At 37.0% G+C, this 15741-nt stretch overlaps 1 protein-coding gene across 1 annotated transcript in view; it reads left to right on the plus strand.

The window, feature by feature from the left end:
* Positions 1-15741, plus strand: part of WDR76 (WD repeat domain 76) — a 54093-nt gene that overhangs the window by 22175 nt on the left and 16177 nt on the right. Inside the window, exons 5-8 of the mRNA XM_044918145.1 lie at positions 3759-3885; positions 5322-5423; positions 5522-5565; positions 6641-6794. Of these exons, the coding sequence (XP_044774080.1) occupies positions 3759-3885; positions 5322-5423; positions 5522-5565; positions 6641-6794 (427 nt within the window). The remainder of the gene's footprint in view (positions 1-3758; positions 3886-5321; positions 5424-5521; positions 5566-6640; positions 6795-15741) is intronic.

The following is a 15741-nucleotide window of genomic DNA, read 5'->3' on the forward strand; positions in this document are numbered from 1 at the left end:
TTTTTCTTCTCTCTAAAGAACTTCTTTTAACATTTCTTATCAGGCACATCTAATGGCAACAAATTCTCTTAATTTTTTTTTTTTAAGTAAGCTTTATGCCCAATGTGGGGCTTGAACTCATGACTCCAAGATCAAGAGTTGCATATTCTACTGACTGAGCTAGCCAGGTGCCCTTTCGACACTTTAAATATTTTACTCTACTCTGTTGATTGCATAGTTATGAGAAGATGGATGTAGTTCTTATCTTTGTTTGCCTGTAGGTAAGGTGCTTTTTGCCTCCTGGCTTCTTTCAGGATTTTTTCTTTCTCTTTGATTTTCTCTAGTTTGGAAATGAATTGCCTAGGTGTAGCTTTTTTTTTTTTTGTAGTTTTTGTAGGTCTAGTTATTTATCTAGGTGTAGTTTTTACCATGCAAATATGGTAGATATTAATCCAAATATATCAGTACTCATTATGAACATCAGTGGTCTAAATGCACCCATTAAAAGAGATTGTCAGAGTGGATCAAGTATAACACCCAACATATGTTGTCTATAAGAAATCTACTTTAAATATAAAGACACATAATGCCAAAGAAGGGATTGACATTAATTTGGGGGAAATTCTTGGTTACTGTTGTTTCAAGTATATCTTCTGTTTTTCTCTTTTCCTTATCCTTCTTGTATTCCCATTATGTATATGTTATACCTTTTGTAGTTATCCCACAACTCTTGGATATTCTGTTCTTTTTTTTTTTTTTTTTTTTAAGATTTTATGTATTTATTTAACAGAGAGCGAGAGAGCACAAGCAGGGGCAGTGGCAGAGGGAGAGGGAGAAGCAGGCTCCCCGCTGAGCAGGGAGCCCGATGTGGGGCTCCATCCCAGGACTCTAGGATCATGACCTGAGCTGAAGGCAAACGCTTAACAACTGAGCCACCCAGGCGCCCCTCTGTTTTTCTGTTTTGTTTTGTTTGTTTTTTGTTTTTTCAGTCTTTTTTCTCCTTGCTTTTCAGTTTTGGAGGTATTGAGATATCCTTAAGCTCAGGGATTCTTTCCTCAGCCATGTCTTATCCACTCTTAAGCTCATCAAAGGCATTCTTCAGGGGCGCTGGGTGGCTCAGTCGTTAAGCGCTTAGGCTCAGGTCATGATCCCACGGTCCTGGGATAGAGCCCCGGTCCTGGGATAGAGCCCCGCATCAGGCTCCCTGCTCAGCGGGAAGCCTGCTTCTCCCTCTCCCACTCCCTCTGCTTGTGTTCCCTCTCTCGCTGTGTCTCTGTCAAATAAATAAAAATCTTAAAAAAAAAAGGCATTCTTCATTTCTTAGTGTTTTTGATCTCTAGCATTTCTTTTTGGTTCTTTCTTAGGATTTCCATCTCTCTTCTTAAATTGCCTATCTGTTCTTCATTGGTGTTTATTTTATCCATTAGAGACCTTAGCATATTAATCATAGTTGTTTTAAATTCCTGTTCTGACTGGGGCGCCTGGGTGACTCATTCGGTTAAACGTCTGACTTTGGCTCCAGCATGATCTCAGGGTCTTGGAATTGAGCCCCGTGTCGGGCTCTGCACTCAGCAGGGAGTCTGATTGTCCCTCTCCCTCTGCCCCTCCCTCTGCTCACGCTCTCTCTCAAATAAATAAAATCTTAAAAAAAAAGTTCAAATTTCTGTTCTGATAATTCCAACATCCCTGCCATGTCTGGTTCTGAAGCTTTCTATGTCTCTTTAAATTGTGTTGTTTGTCTTTAATTGTGCCTTGTAATTTTTTCTTGATAGCTGGACATGATGTACTAGGAAAAAGGAACTGTTGTAAATAGGCCTTTAGTAATGTGTCAAAGGGGAGAGAAAGCTGTTCTATAGTCCTGTGATTAGGTCTCAGTTTTTTAGGGAGCCTTTGTCTCTGGACTGTGAACTTAAGGAGTGTTTTAGTTTCTTTCCTCCCCTGTTAGGTGGGAGAGGACAGTAAGAGTGGGCTGGAGTTGGGTATTTCCTTTCTTTCAGGTTAAACTGTGATAATACCCTAGCAGGTTAGGCTCTGGTTAACTAGTTCTCCTGAGGGCATGCCTTGTTAAGAAGAACAAAGTGCTCTGGTGTATTTCAAAATGGTTCTTTTTCACCTCCCACTGTGGGAAGCATGAGGGGATTTTTCTGTGATATTTACGGAGGACCTAGTTGAGCTCCTGGATGTATAATCTCACAAAATACTAGGGGTGAGTCCCCCTTGAGGGTTTTTTTTTTTTTAAAGACTTTTTTTAGAGCAGTTTCAGTTACACAACAAAATTGAGAGGAGGGTACAGAGATTTCCTGTATATTCCTCTGCCCCACATGCATAACCTTTCCCATTATCAACATCACTCAGCAGAGTGGTACATTTATTACCAAGGATGAATCTACACTGATATATCATAATCACCCAAAGTCCATAGTTTGCCTTAGAGTTCACTCTTGGTGTTGTACGTTGTATGGGTTTGTACAAATGTATAATGACATATATCCATCATTATAATATATAAAGCATTTTTACCACCCTAAAAATCCTGTGTTCTCTCTGTTCATGACCTTACCACCCTCGACTGTAGCAATTATCTTTTTATTGTCTCCATAGTTTTGCCTTTAATAGGTCACGTATTTGGGATCATACAGTATATAACCTTTTCAGATTTACTTCTTTCTCTTAGTAATAGGTATTTAAGGTTCCTCCATGTCTTTTTATGGTTTGATAGCCTGTTTCTTTTTAGTGCTGAATAATATTCCATTGTTTGGATGTACTGTAGTTTATTTATCTGTTCAGTTAGTGGAGGACATCTTGGCTGCTTCCCAGTTTTGATAGTTATGAACAAAGTTATTATAAATACCCATGTGCAGGTTTTTGTGTGGACCACTCTGGAGTTTTTAACTTGTCCATGCTGAGCCTCCAGCAACTGGTCAGTTACAGTTCAGGTTTTCCTACCTTGGCATTGGTTCCCCTTGTGGTTTTTGTTCTTGACTTTCTGTTCCAGTAAGCCACAACTCCTTGTATTTGTCTCTCTCCAGTTTTGAGGCCAGCAGTTTGCATTGTGTCCTTGCCTCTCTTAAGGATCCTAGAAGAGTTATTGAGTTTTTAATCTGTTCATCTTTTTACTTGAAAAGACAGAGTGGTGAATTTCAAGTTCCTTATTTGTAGAACTGGAAATTGGAAGTTCTGAACTACTTTTTTAAAATGAAAAAACAGTGCATAAAAAAGTGGGATATGTATATGATTTAAAAAAGTAGAGTATATGGAAGGAAATGCAATGAAACATTTAAATATCTTTTCCATTTTAGATCTTAGTTCTCCAGGCCTTCTCCCTGGAAGAAACCACTGTTAATAGTTTCATGTATATTCTTCCATAGGTAATCTTAGCATGTACAAATGTATGTGTGTACATAACCTTTTTCTAAAAAAAACAAATGGAAGTATATTCAACATGTACTGGACCTTGTTTTTGCTTCTTATATCTTAGAGTTCCTGTCATATCAGTATGCAAAGATCTATTTCATTCTTCCTATGGTTGCATATTATTCTTTTAGAGATGTATGCCATGATTTATTTTAACACCTTTCACCTCCCCATGATGAACATTTATGATTTTATTTAAAAGCATGGAAACACAAATGTTCAATTAAAATCAGTGTAGTCATGTACATACATCTTTGTAATGTGTGAGTTTATTTAGGAGATACATTCCTGGAAGTTATCTCCTTAATATTAATAAATATATGTAACTGTTTTATAACTTGAGGTTTTTTCTCCCACTCCTTTAGAAAAAAGCCTAAGAAGAGAGAAAATGGGACTGGATGTAGAAGGTCAATGAGATTACTAAAAGTAGATCCTTCAGGAGTGTCATTACCAGCAACCCCAACTCAGCCGACATTAATAGCAGATGAAAATGTAAGAAAGTGCAAAAACAATATATTACTTAATAAAATACTGAAATGTTTGAAATGTTTGAAACTAGATTAAAAGGTCATTAAATTATGTTTAATTTGTACTTCATTAATTTAATACTGGACTGTTTCTTATTTAATGAGTAAGATTTCAAAATCATAAAGACTAGTTTGGATTCTGTATTTCTGCAGGCTTACCTGCTATGGAATTAGGGGTAAATTACTTAACCTTTCTGAGCCCCAGTATCCCCATATTTAAAGTGGCAACAGTATAGAAATTTTAAGGAGGTGTTGTGGGAGTTAAGTGAAATAGTATCTATAAAGTTCTTTTTTTTTTTTTTTAAAGATTTTATTTATTTATTTGAGAGAGAGAGAATGAGAGAGAGCACATGAGAGGGGGGAGGGTCAGAGGGAGAAGCAGGCTCCCTGCCGAGCAGGGAGCCCGATGCGGGACTCGATCCAGGGACTCCAGGATCATGACCTGAGCCGAAGGCAGTCGCTTAAGCAACTGAGCCACCCAGGCGCCCTAGTATCTATAAAGTTCTTTATATTGTGTTAAGGACTTAGGAAGTAAGCAATAAATGGTAGTATTAATGTTGTTAATAATGCATAATATGGGATAATAGTGATAGCCTCTTGCTGTAGTATAATTTTGTACTATCAGTGAATAGAAAGGGTTTTATTTACCAAGTTTATTGTCTAAATAATATTATAATGATATTTTTTATTCAAGTGCACCCACTATTTTTAATACTTTATATCTAAGTGCTTAATTATGAATTAGAAGATAGTACTAATTAGACTGGTGCTTTGGGAGCTAATTGAAAATTACAGTGCTTGGGAAGAGTAGCTTTCCAGTTTTTCTGAAGCCTCCACCCATGGTAAATGTATTTACACTGAACTCATTAATGCCACACAACTGAAGCAACACTTAATGAAATGATACTTAACACTTACTGCATGTGATGTACTTTTTGTATTTTCTGTTCTTTCGTTGTTCATTAAAACATTGCTGGTTGTAATATATTGAAATGATTTCATGATCCATGGGTTACAACCTATGATTTAAAAAAAACACTGGCATAGAATAATAACTTTACTCTGAGTAATGAAATTGAACTGATCTGAATCCATTCCCAGCAACTCCTGTTCTGGGCAGTGTAACTTTGGACAAGGTAACTTCTCTAAGTTTCATTATTATCTTTTTAAAATGTGATTTCTCATTCACTGGATTATTATGAGGATTAAATGGGGGTAATACATATATTAGTTTACAGGGTACACCTGGCAATCATTCATTGAACAACTGTTTTTGAATACTAATGTGTCACCTATGTTGTTGGTATTGAAAGTAAAGTAGTGAAAAACTTACATTCTAGGGCAGAGCAACAATCAGCCTGTTTTATTTCTCATTCTTTATTTTCTTATTTTTTATAACAGCCTTTGTTACCTCCTGGGCCTTTAGAAATGACTCCTGAAAATCGAGATGATGACAGTGAACTATTTAAAAGATTTCTACAGACTTGGGCAAATGTGAGCAAGGTATCACATGCAAGGGCTTACAGCTTTTAGAATTATCTGTTAAGGAAATTTCAGTACATATTATTAACTTAGTACCTTGGTCTTTTTCATTGTTTCAGACAAGTAGTAAGAATACTGAGAAGGAGTTAGCTAATATTAAAAGGTGAGTTAAAATCCCTTGCCTTTGTTTTATATTTTCTACAGTCTTTAAATTATAAAGACTATATACCATTACAAGAAATTTTGCAAATGAGGTGAAATGATAACCCATAATATTTCCACCCTAGCAACTGTTGTTTTTGTATGTTTCCTTTCAAGTATTGCCATATGTAGTACCACTATGAATTTCTTAAGGGCAGGGATTTTGTCTCAATAACCAAAACGATGCCTGGTGCATAATATATCTTTACTCATTATTTAATAAGTGAATGAATCCATGTACATTTTTAGTTTATTATGTTCTAATGTATATACAAATTTGCATTATGCTTTTCATTAATATAGTTACAAAATATTAATCTCATGTTACTAGAGTCTTTATATTTATTGAATAATTATATACTATTTCATTTACTTAATCTTTTCTGACTCTGTTGGTATTTGGAATTATTTTCAATTTAGTTTTGTGTGGTTAGTTGCATATTTAGTTATATGTGTGCATATGTTTAAGTGTATATGTGTGATTGTGGGTTATTCTTTTTTTTAACGATTTTATTTATTTATTTGAGAGAGAGAATGAAAGAGAGCACAAGAGGGGGTAGGGTCAGAGGGAGAAGCGGACTCCCTGCTGAGCAGGGAGCCCGATGCGGGACTTGATCCTGGGACTCCAGGATCATGACCTGAGCCGAAGGCAGTCGCTCAACCAACTGAGCCACCCAAGCGCCCTGTGGGTTAATTCTTTAGGATAGATTCCAGAAGTGAGATTAATGAGTCAAATATCATGGACATTTTTGTGGCTTTTAGTATACATTGCTGAATTGTTTTCTAAAATCTTTTTTTCTTCTGAAAATCTTGTATGAATTTACTCTGCCACTAGCACTGTTAATGAATGTATATGTTTAACTGCATCCTGCTACCTTTTATAAGTGAAAAATAGTATCCCATTATTTAATTTGATTTCCTTGGTTATTAGGAGGTTGACTATTTACTAATTGTGTCTCTTTTCTTTTTTGAGTCATCTTTTAGTTATTTTGACTCCTGATTGGTTTTACTTCTGAAATTTAACTTTTATTCCTCAGCTATAAAGCCAATTTAAGTGGCATGGTCATTAATGAAGATACTGTTCATAAAGTTACCAAAGGCGCAATATTTTCTGTGGCTCTCCACCCATCAGAAATTAGAACTTTGGTGGCAGCTGGGGCCAAATCTGGGCAAGTTGGACTTTGGGATTTGGTAAGTTATTAATTTTTTGAAGATAATAAAATTTGACTGAAACAGTCTATAGGAGAATAGCCTAGAGCTGCATGTTTGTAGATGTTACTTGAGATTTATAGTTTTGTGCTTTGTGATACCAAATTTTAAAATTGAGAAATTTTAGTTGGCTTTCTAGAACTTTAACATTTTTTTTTTTTTTAATTTATTTATTTGAGACAGAGAGAATGAGAGAGAGAGAGAGCACATGAGAGGGGGGAGGGTCAGAGGCAGAAGCAGGCTCCCTGCCGAGCAGGGAGCCCGATGCGGGACTCGATCCCGGGACTCCAGGATCATGACCTGAGCCGAAGGCAGTCGCTTAACCAACTGAGCCACCCAGGCGCCCGAACTTTAACATTTTTAATTTGAATATTATTAGTCATCTGAGCATAAGTTAATTGACAGGAAACTGTTATACCTTTAAATGTATATATGAAAAGATCACACAGAGTTCTTAGTTTTCTAATTATGTTTATACTTATTTATTTTAAGATTTTCATTTATTTATTTTTCGAGAGAGTGCGAGCACGCAGGAGCATGGGCAGGGGAGAGGGGTAAAGGGGAGGGGCAGAGGGAGAAGCAGACTCCCCGCTGTGCAGGGAGCTGGATTCTAGACTTGATTCCAGGAACCTGGGATCATGATCTGAGCCGAAGGCAGATGCTTAACCGACTGAGCCACCCAGGCACCCTCTAATTATGTTTAAAATAAAGTTTTCGGACTGGGAAAAATATCTTCCTAGGGATCTGCTTAGGATAATCCCATTTGTTTTTTAATGAGTTACAAACAGATACTGAATTCCCTTCATTGTACATATAATTCTGCATGGATTGCTTTTGGTGGTCACAAAATTGGAAAAGCCAAGTTAATATTCTCTGAATTTATTTTCTTATTGGCAAAGTAGTACAAAGGCCTGAAAAATACCATAAGGACAATAAATGGAGATGAAGACACTATGGTAACTTGAAGCTGGTTGGGGTTAATAAACAGATTTTGTGAGAAGAAGAGAGAGATAAATACCAAATTCTCGTTTGTTTTTGGAGCATAAGTTCTTCCTTATTTTGCTAAAGTGTGAGTGAGGGTGGGAGGTAAAAGTATTTGGTAAATAAAACAAGTAGAGAAGTGGGAAGAGGTCTAAAAATAGTATAAGGTAATAAAAGCTAAGAGATGAGTTTCATGGGTCAGAGTTGGACAAGCCTTCTTGCAAGTAAGTTAAAAAGAATGGGAGTAAAGGCCATTGGTTTTGAAAATGGGGTATCATTAGTTGAGAGAATAGCTTCAACAATGAGGTAAGGAAGGAACACAGACTTTGAGTGAATAAAAAAGAATGGGGTAGTGGAAGAAATGAAAGCAATGGATAAAGATCATTGGTTGAAGAACTTTGAAAAGGAAAAATAGAAAATTAGCATAGTCAAGTGAAAATCTTTTCAGGGTAGATTGATTTGTACAGAGTTGAAGACATGTATAAAAGTCCCTTTGTCATGTCTTTCCTGGTGACTCCAAAATCTGTATTACTAGGTCTCTATAGTCTAGTATCTCTGTCAACCTTCTGATTGTCCCAGACACTTTGCCATCATGTTAACAGCTTGAGCAGGTCTAAAACTCAATACTGCTGCTCTCCTGTGTGCATCCCCCAGCTCCCCTAGTTTAAAACAAAATTAACTTGATCAAAACATAATTTTTATATTATAAAATTCATGTTTTAAATGTACAATTCAATGATTTTTAATAGCTTTACTGAGTTGTATAACTATCTTCATACTCCAGTTTTAGAACATTTTCATCATTCCTAAAAGGTTCCTCTTGGCTACTTAGATTTAATCCCCCAATTAATTACTCTTATTCCCAGGCAGATCTCCATAAATTTGCCCTTTTTGGACATGTCATATAAATAGAATCATACAGTATGTGGTCTTTTATGTTAACTTCTTTCTCTTAGAGTTATGTTTTCAAGGTTCATTTATGTTTTAGTATATATCAGTATTTCATTCTTTTTAAATTGTTGAACAGTATTCCATTGTTTAACTATACCAGATTTTGTTGATCCATTTTATCACTTGATAGATATTTGGATTATTTCCACTTTTTGGCCATTCTGAATAATGCTACTATAAACATTTGTGTACACATTTTTGTTTGGAAATGTGTTATTCCTCTTGGGTAGGTACGGGGTAGAATTGCTGGGCCTTGTGGTAATTTGTTAACATTTTGAGGAACTGCCAAACTGCATTCCAAAGTGATTGCCTCATTTAATATTCCCACCAGCAACATATGAGGGTTCTGATTTTTCCACATGCTCACCAGTGTTTATTATTGTCTGTCTTTTTGATTATAGCCTTTCTGGTGGATGTGAAGTGGTATCTCATTGTGGGTTTGATTTGCATTTCCCTAATGACTAATGATGTTTAGCATCTTTTATGCCATTTGGATATCTTTGGTGAAATGGCTTTTTTTTTAATTTTTAAATTTTTTTTATTAGGTTTGTCTTATTGAATTAGAAGAGTTTGTAAATTCTAGATACAAATTCTTTATTAGATGTGTTTTGCAAATATTTCTTGTAGTCTTTGACATTTTTTCATTTTCTTAATGCTGTCTTTTTTTTCCTTAATGCTGTCTTTTGAAGTGCAAAAGTTTTGAATTTTGATGATGTCCAATTTGTCAAAAATTTTTTAATGGACTGTGCTTTTGGTGTTATAGCTTAAAAATTTTTGTCTAGCCCCAAACTTTTTTTTTTTTTTTAAGATTTTATTTTTATTTATTTGACAGAGAGAGAGCGAGAGAGCACAAGTAGGGGGAGCAGCAGAGGGAGAGGGAGAAGCAGGCTCCCTGCCGAGCAGGGAGCCTGATGAGGGGCTCGATCCCAGGACCCTGAAATCATGACCCGAGCTGAAGGCAGTAGCTTAACTGACTGAGCCACCCAGGCGCCGCAGCCCCAAGCTTTAAAGAGCTTTTCCTGGTTTTTTGTTCTAAAAATTTTATAGTTTTTCCTTTCACATTTAGTTTGCTGATTCGTCTTGAGTAATTTTTAAATATGATGTGAGGTAAGGGCCCAAGTTTATTTTTTTGTATATGAATATCCAGTTGTCATTTTTTGAGAAGACTGTCCTTTCCTGCATTGAATTGCCTTGACACTCCCTCAGTTTTTCCTCTTAACTTTCTGTCAGATTGCTAGTGTCACCTGGAATCAAAAGTTGAGTTATCCTTTATTAAGTCACCCAGTTACCCATTCATTCCTTCATTCATTCCACATTTATTATTTTGTGCTAAGTAATATTCTAATGATTTCCCAGCCATTAGACATTTGTGAGCAAAGACTGTCTCTGCCCTCTTAGATTTTAGAATTTAGTGGCCAAAGCAGCATTAATGAAATAATGGCCAAATACATAATTACATATTTGATAAGTGGAGTGAATTATATACTGTGATTAATGGCCTGAAGGAAAAGTAGTGTAAATGAAAACACACTACAGGGGGCTGGCCTAACTTGGGGGATTAGGGCAAGCCTCCTTTCCCCTTTCTTACCAAGTAAAGAAAGGGGAAAGGGTATTTCAGGCGAGGGGAAGAGTATGTCAAAGACCTTAGGCAGGGGAAAACCTACCTGATACATTTAAGGACCTGGAAGAATGTTCATATGGCTGGAGTATAGACCGCAAAGGAATGAACAAGAGGGATTATGCTGGGCCAGGGCCCCATCTCCTCTTTTAGAATTACCATACTGGTTTTAAATGGTACTTGTATTTCCAGTTTTCTTATTCCAATCCACTGTGCACAGATAGTCATTTCTAGGCTCAAAACAAACTGGTCTTGCATTCAATTAGGTTTAAAGTAGTAAGAAGTACTCTTTTTTTTTTTTAAGATTTTATTTTTTACTTAAAAATAATATCTAATGTGGGGCTCGAATTCATAACCCTGAGACCGTGAGTTGCATGCACCACCGATTGAACTAGGTGCCCCTAGAAGCTCTGTTAACCTGGTATATTCAGATTAAAATGGGCAATTGGAATTTTGCATAGAATGAGTAAAAAGCAGTCAAATCAGTAAGTAAAAAAAAAAAAAAAAGAAAGAAACAGCAGTAAGGAAGAAGTATAACTTAATGCAGTGTACTTCTTTAGCTCAGCTGGGGGGTGGGGGCCACAGCATGGTTTAGCTTCTACCTTGCCCTACAACCAAAATCCATATTGGTGAATTGACCAAACCCTGAGGATTTTCACCTATATTCTCAAAACTAGAGAGAAGTACATTGAGTAGATATTTAGATTTTTTCCTCTTTTGAGTGAGGAATAGGGAAAGCGGGGAAACAGGGGAAGTGGGGAAAGTGAACAGTAGGACTAATTCTCTACAAAGGAAATTTTCTTGGTCTGTGGGAGTGGTATAAGCCATGTCCTTCCCCAGAAACCTGCGAGGTAGGTGGTATAAATCCTGATATAAAATAATGAATAGAATCTCCCAGTCTAGGAATTCCAACAAATACAGCATACTGTTTCAGCTGAAACCACCTATCTACCTCCCTCCTCCTGCTCCCTACCCCTGTCTTTCCTCTTGGTTACAGGAAAGCCTGTCTTTTTCTGAGGAAAAAATGAACTGATGTCAGATACTGGGAGAAAGAGTCAACATATTATATCAGAGCATCTAACATGGACAGAGCAATTCAAGCATGATGGAAAGGAAAAGAAATGACTTGGCAACTAGACAAACACTATTGCGAAAACAACAGAAGAACCTAGCATGCAAAGACAGACCTAGAAGGGAAACATAACCCAAGGAAAGAAAGGAAATTCTTTTCAGTTCCAGACTGTAGAACTCTATTGTTCAGTATAGTAGCTACTGGTTCTAAGAGACTGTTTACATTTATGGGGCACCTGGGTGGCTCAGTCAGTTGGGCATCTGCCTTGGGCTTAGGTCATGATCTTGGGGTCCTGGAATCGAGCCCTACGTCGGGCTTCCTGTGCAGTGGGGAGTCTGCTTCTCTCTCTCCTCTGCCCCTCCCCCACCTGCTCATGTGCTCTCCCTCCCTCTCTCTCTCAAATAAATAAATCTTTTTTTAAAAAAGACTATATTTAAATTAAAAAAGAAAATTTAGTTCTTCAGTTACACTAGGCACTTTTTTTTTTTTTAAGATTTTATTTATTTATTTGACAGAGAGAGACACAGTGAGAGAGGGAGCACAAGCAGGGGGAATGGGAGAGGGAGAAGCAGGCTTCCTGCAGGGAGCCTGATGCAGGGCTCGATCCCAGGACCCTGGGATCATGACCTGAGCCGAAGGCAGACACTTAACGACTGAGCCACCCAGGCGCCCCTACACTAGGCACTTTTTAAGTGCTTAATAGCCACACATAGCTAGTGGATACTACATTGATAGTGCACACATATAACATTTTTTTCATCTCAGAAAGTTCTTTTGGACAGTGCTGCTGTGGAGCAAGTTAATAACATTATTTGGTAAAATAATACTCAGAAATAAGATGATAAAACAAGAGAATGAGATGGAAGAGGGGATTGCAGAACTAAGGAAGCAAATTGAAGATCAAATAGAAACTAATAAATTAGACAAAAGCAAGGAACAGAATAGACATTGCTGAAAACTAAATTACAGACATTAAAGATTTGAGGTAATCTCAAACACAGACAAGCCAATAGGTAAGGGAAGACAGTCAAAGATGACCCAACAGTGGAACAGAAAATATATTCAAAGAGAATTCTTCTGAAAAGACACAATGGAATTGGCAGATTGAATGTATATACCATGTTCTAGGAAAACTTGAAACTTAAAGGATAAAGAATTCTTTAGGCAGAATAAATAAATTATATTCAAGGGAAAGAGTCAGGCTTTTCTGTTTTCTTCAACAGTATTTCATGTAATGTCTACAAAGTTCTGAGAGAAGTATGGCCCAGAATACTTAGCAGCCCAAGATACATTTCTAATTAAAGGCAGCTGGTAGGTATTCTCACATGTGAAAAAACTCAAGAAATTCAAGACCTGTGAGTTCATCTAGAAAAAAAAAAAAAACAGAGCAAATCTCAGCCAATTAAGAGTAAATCAAAATTAAGAATTGAAGTATGGAGAAGCTTGACAAAAGAATTGGTGATGGGCATTGAATCATTCAAATGCAGAACTAATATTAAATAGCTATATGAGCTATGTTTATGGAACTGGATGTGAGTGTTATCAACCTGGACAAAATAAAAATAACAATATAACAAAATAATAGAGATGGAGAAAGGGGAGATTGGTGAAGGGATGAAAATAATGCTCTCAATCAACAGAAAATGTCTAAAATTGAGACATAGTTAAAAAAATAAAGCATAATGACTACCACTCCTTTTGTTTTATACTTTTTCCTTTTTAGGGGATATCGCTTGATATAGTTAGAAATACAGTTGACCCTTAACATGGTTTGAACTGTGTGGGTCCACTTATACACGGATTGGAAAGTTTTTTGGAGATTGTGACAATTTGAAAAAAACTTGTAGATGAACCATGTAGCTTAGAAATACTGAAAAAATTAAAAAAGGTGTGTCATGAATGCATAAAATACATGTAGATACTAGTCTGTTTTTTCATTTACTACCATAAAATATATACAAATCTATTTTATAAAAAGTTAACATTTTTCAAATCTTCAGCAAACACAGATCCTATGTGGCACCATTCACAGTCAAGAGAAATGTAAATAAATGTAAAAATGCAGTATTAAATCATAACTGCATAAAATTATTGTTATACTATTGTACTACTCTAAAAATCTCCTAGCTATTCTGTTGCTATTGTGGTGAGCTTAATTATAGCAAGTATCTCCTTGAAACACCAGTCATCTCCATGTGCATGGTTTATCTCCCATAAATTGTGTATTGCTGAAAAAGTGATCTCTCGAGATTCTTGCATATTTTTCATTGTCTTTAGTGCAATACTATACACCTTGAGTAACACCATAGGACTCATATGAAGTGCCACTAATGATTCTGGGAAGTGCGCCCAAGAAACAGAAAATTCAGGACAGTACAGGAAAGAGTTGAATTGCTTGATAAATACTATAAATTGAGGTCGGTAGCAGCAGTTACCCGGCATTTCAAGATAAATGAATCTAGCATAAGGACTACTGTAAAAAAAAAAGAAAAAATTTGTAAAGCCCTTGCTGCAGCTACTCCAGCAGATGTGGAAAGCCTTGTACTTTTTGCAAAATACCTTTTTATCTCGTATTGAAGATGCCGCTTTTATGTGGGTATAGGATTGCTCTAAGAAAGACATACCTATAGACTAATATGATTTGAGAAAAATTGAAGTCATCATATGACAAAACAAATGGAAGGTGAAAGATCTAAAGCTGGAGAATTTAATGCCAGCAAAGGATGGTTTGATAATTTTAGAAAGAAGTTTGTCTTAAAAAATGTCAGGATAACAGGAGAAGCAGCATCTGCTGACCCAAGACTGCAGACAAGTTCCCAGACACCATTAAGAAAATTACTGAGAAAGGGTATCTGCCTGAACAGGTTTCTAATTCAGAGGAAAGTGCATTCTGGAAAAAAAAAAAAAAAGTGCCACAAAGGACATTTATTAGTAAGGAAGAGAAGTGAGCACCAGGATTGAAGGCAGGAAGGAATAGGCTAACTCTGCTCTTCTGTGCAAATACAGTTGGGTTTGTGATCAGGACTGCCCTCATCTATAAAGCTGCTAATCCCCAACCTTGAAGGGAAAAGATAAACATGAGCTGCCAGTCTTGGCTGTACAACAGGAAGTCCTGGAAACAAGAGCACTTTTCTGGATTGGATTCATTAATGCTTTTTCCCTGAAGTCAGGAAGTACTTTGTCAGTAAGGGACTGCCTTTTAAAGTTCTTTTGATATTGGACAATGCCCCTGGCTACACAGAACCCCATGAGTTCAACACCAAAGGCATGAAAGTGTTACCCCCAAACATGGTGTCTCTAATTCAACCTCTAGATCAAGGGGTCATTAAGGACCTTTAAGGCTCATAGCACATGGTACTCTATAGAAAAGGTTGTCAACATTATGGAAGAGAACCTCAGCAGAGAAAACATGAAAGTCTAGAAAGATAACACCATTGAAGATACCATTGTTGTTATAGAAAAAGCCATTAAAACAAGCCTGAAAGAATAAATTCCTGCTAGAGAAAACTATGTCCAGATGTTGTACATGACTTCACAGGATTTATGACAGAGACAAGGAAATCATGAAAGAGATTGTGGTATGGCAAAAATGGTGGGAGTGAAGGGTTTCAGGATATGGATCTTGGAGGAATTCAAGAGCCAAAAGACTCCCCACCAGAGAGAGGAATTAAGAGAAGAATGCTTGTTGGAGGTGAGTGCTTCTGAACCAGTGCCACATGATGAAGCAGTTTTAGAAAACAAATTGACATTAGTCAATCTGGCAGAAGCATTTTGATTATTCAAGGCTGCTTTTGACTTTTACAACATGGACCCTTCTGTGGTATGGGCACTGTAACTAAAGCAAATGGTGGAAGAATTGGTACTGTATGTATAGAAATATTTTTAGAGATACGAAAAAACAAAAAAGTCAGCAATTATGATGTACTCCATAAAGTTACACTCAGTGTGCCTGCCTCTCCTGCCTCTCCATCTACCGTCTCCACCTCTTCTGTTGCTGTCACCCCTGAGACAGCAAGGCCCAGCTCTTCCTCATCTTCAGCCTACTCAGCGTAAAGACAGTGAGGATGAAGACCTTTATGATGATCCATTCCACTTAGTAAATAGTCATCCTGCTGTACAGTTAATAAATTTATCTGTTGTAGGATGCCTGGGTGGCTCAGTCAGTTAAGCGTCTGCCTTCGGCTCAGGTCATGATCCCAAGGTCCTGGGGTCAAGTCCCATATCGGGCTCCTTGCTCAGCAGGGAGCCTGCTTCTCCCTCTGCCCCTCCCTCTGCTCGTGGTCTCTCTCTCTCTCTCTCTCATGCTC

The sequence above is a fragment of the Neomonachus schauinslandi genome, chromosome 9, assembly GCF_002201575.2.
Source record: "Neomonachus schauinslandi chromosome 9, ASM220157v2, whole genome shotgun sequence".
Lineage (NCBI taxonomy): Eukaryota > Metazoa > Chordata > Mammalia > Carnivora > Phocidae > Neomonachus > Neomonachus schauinslandi.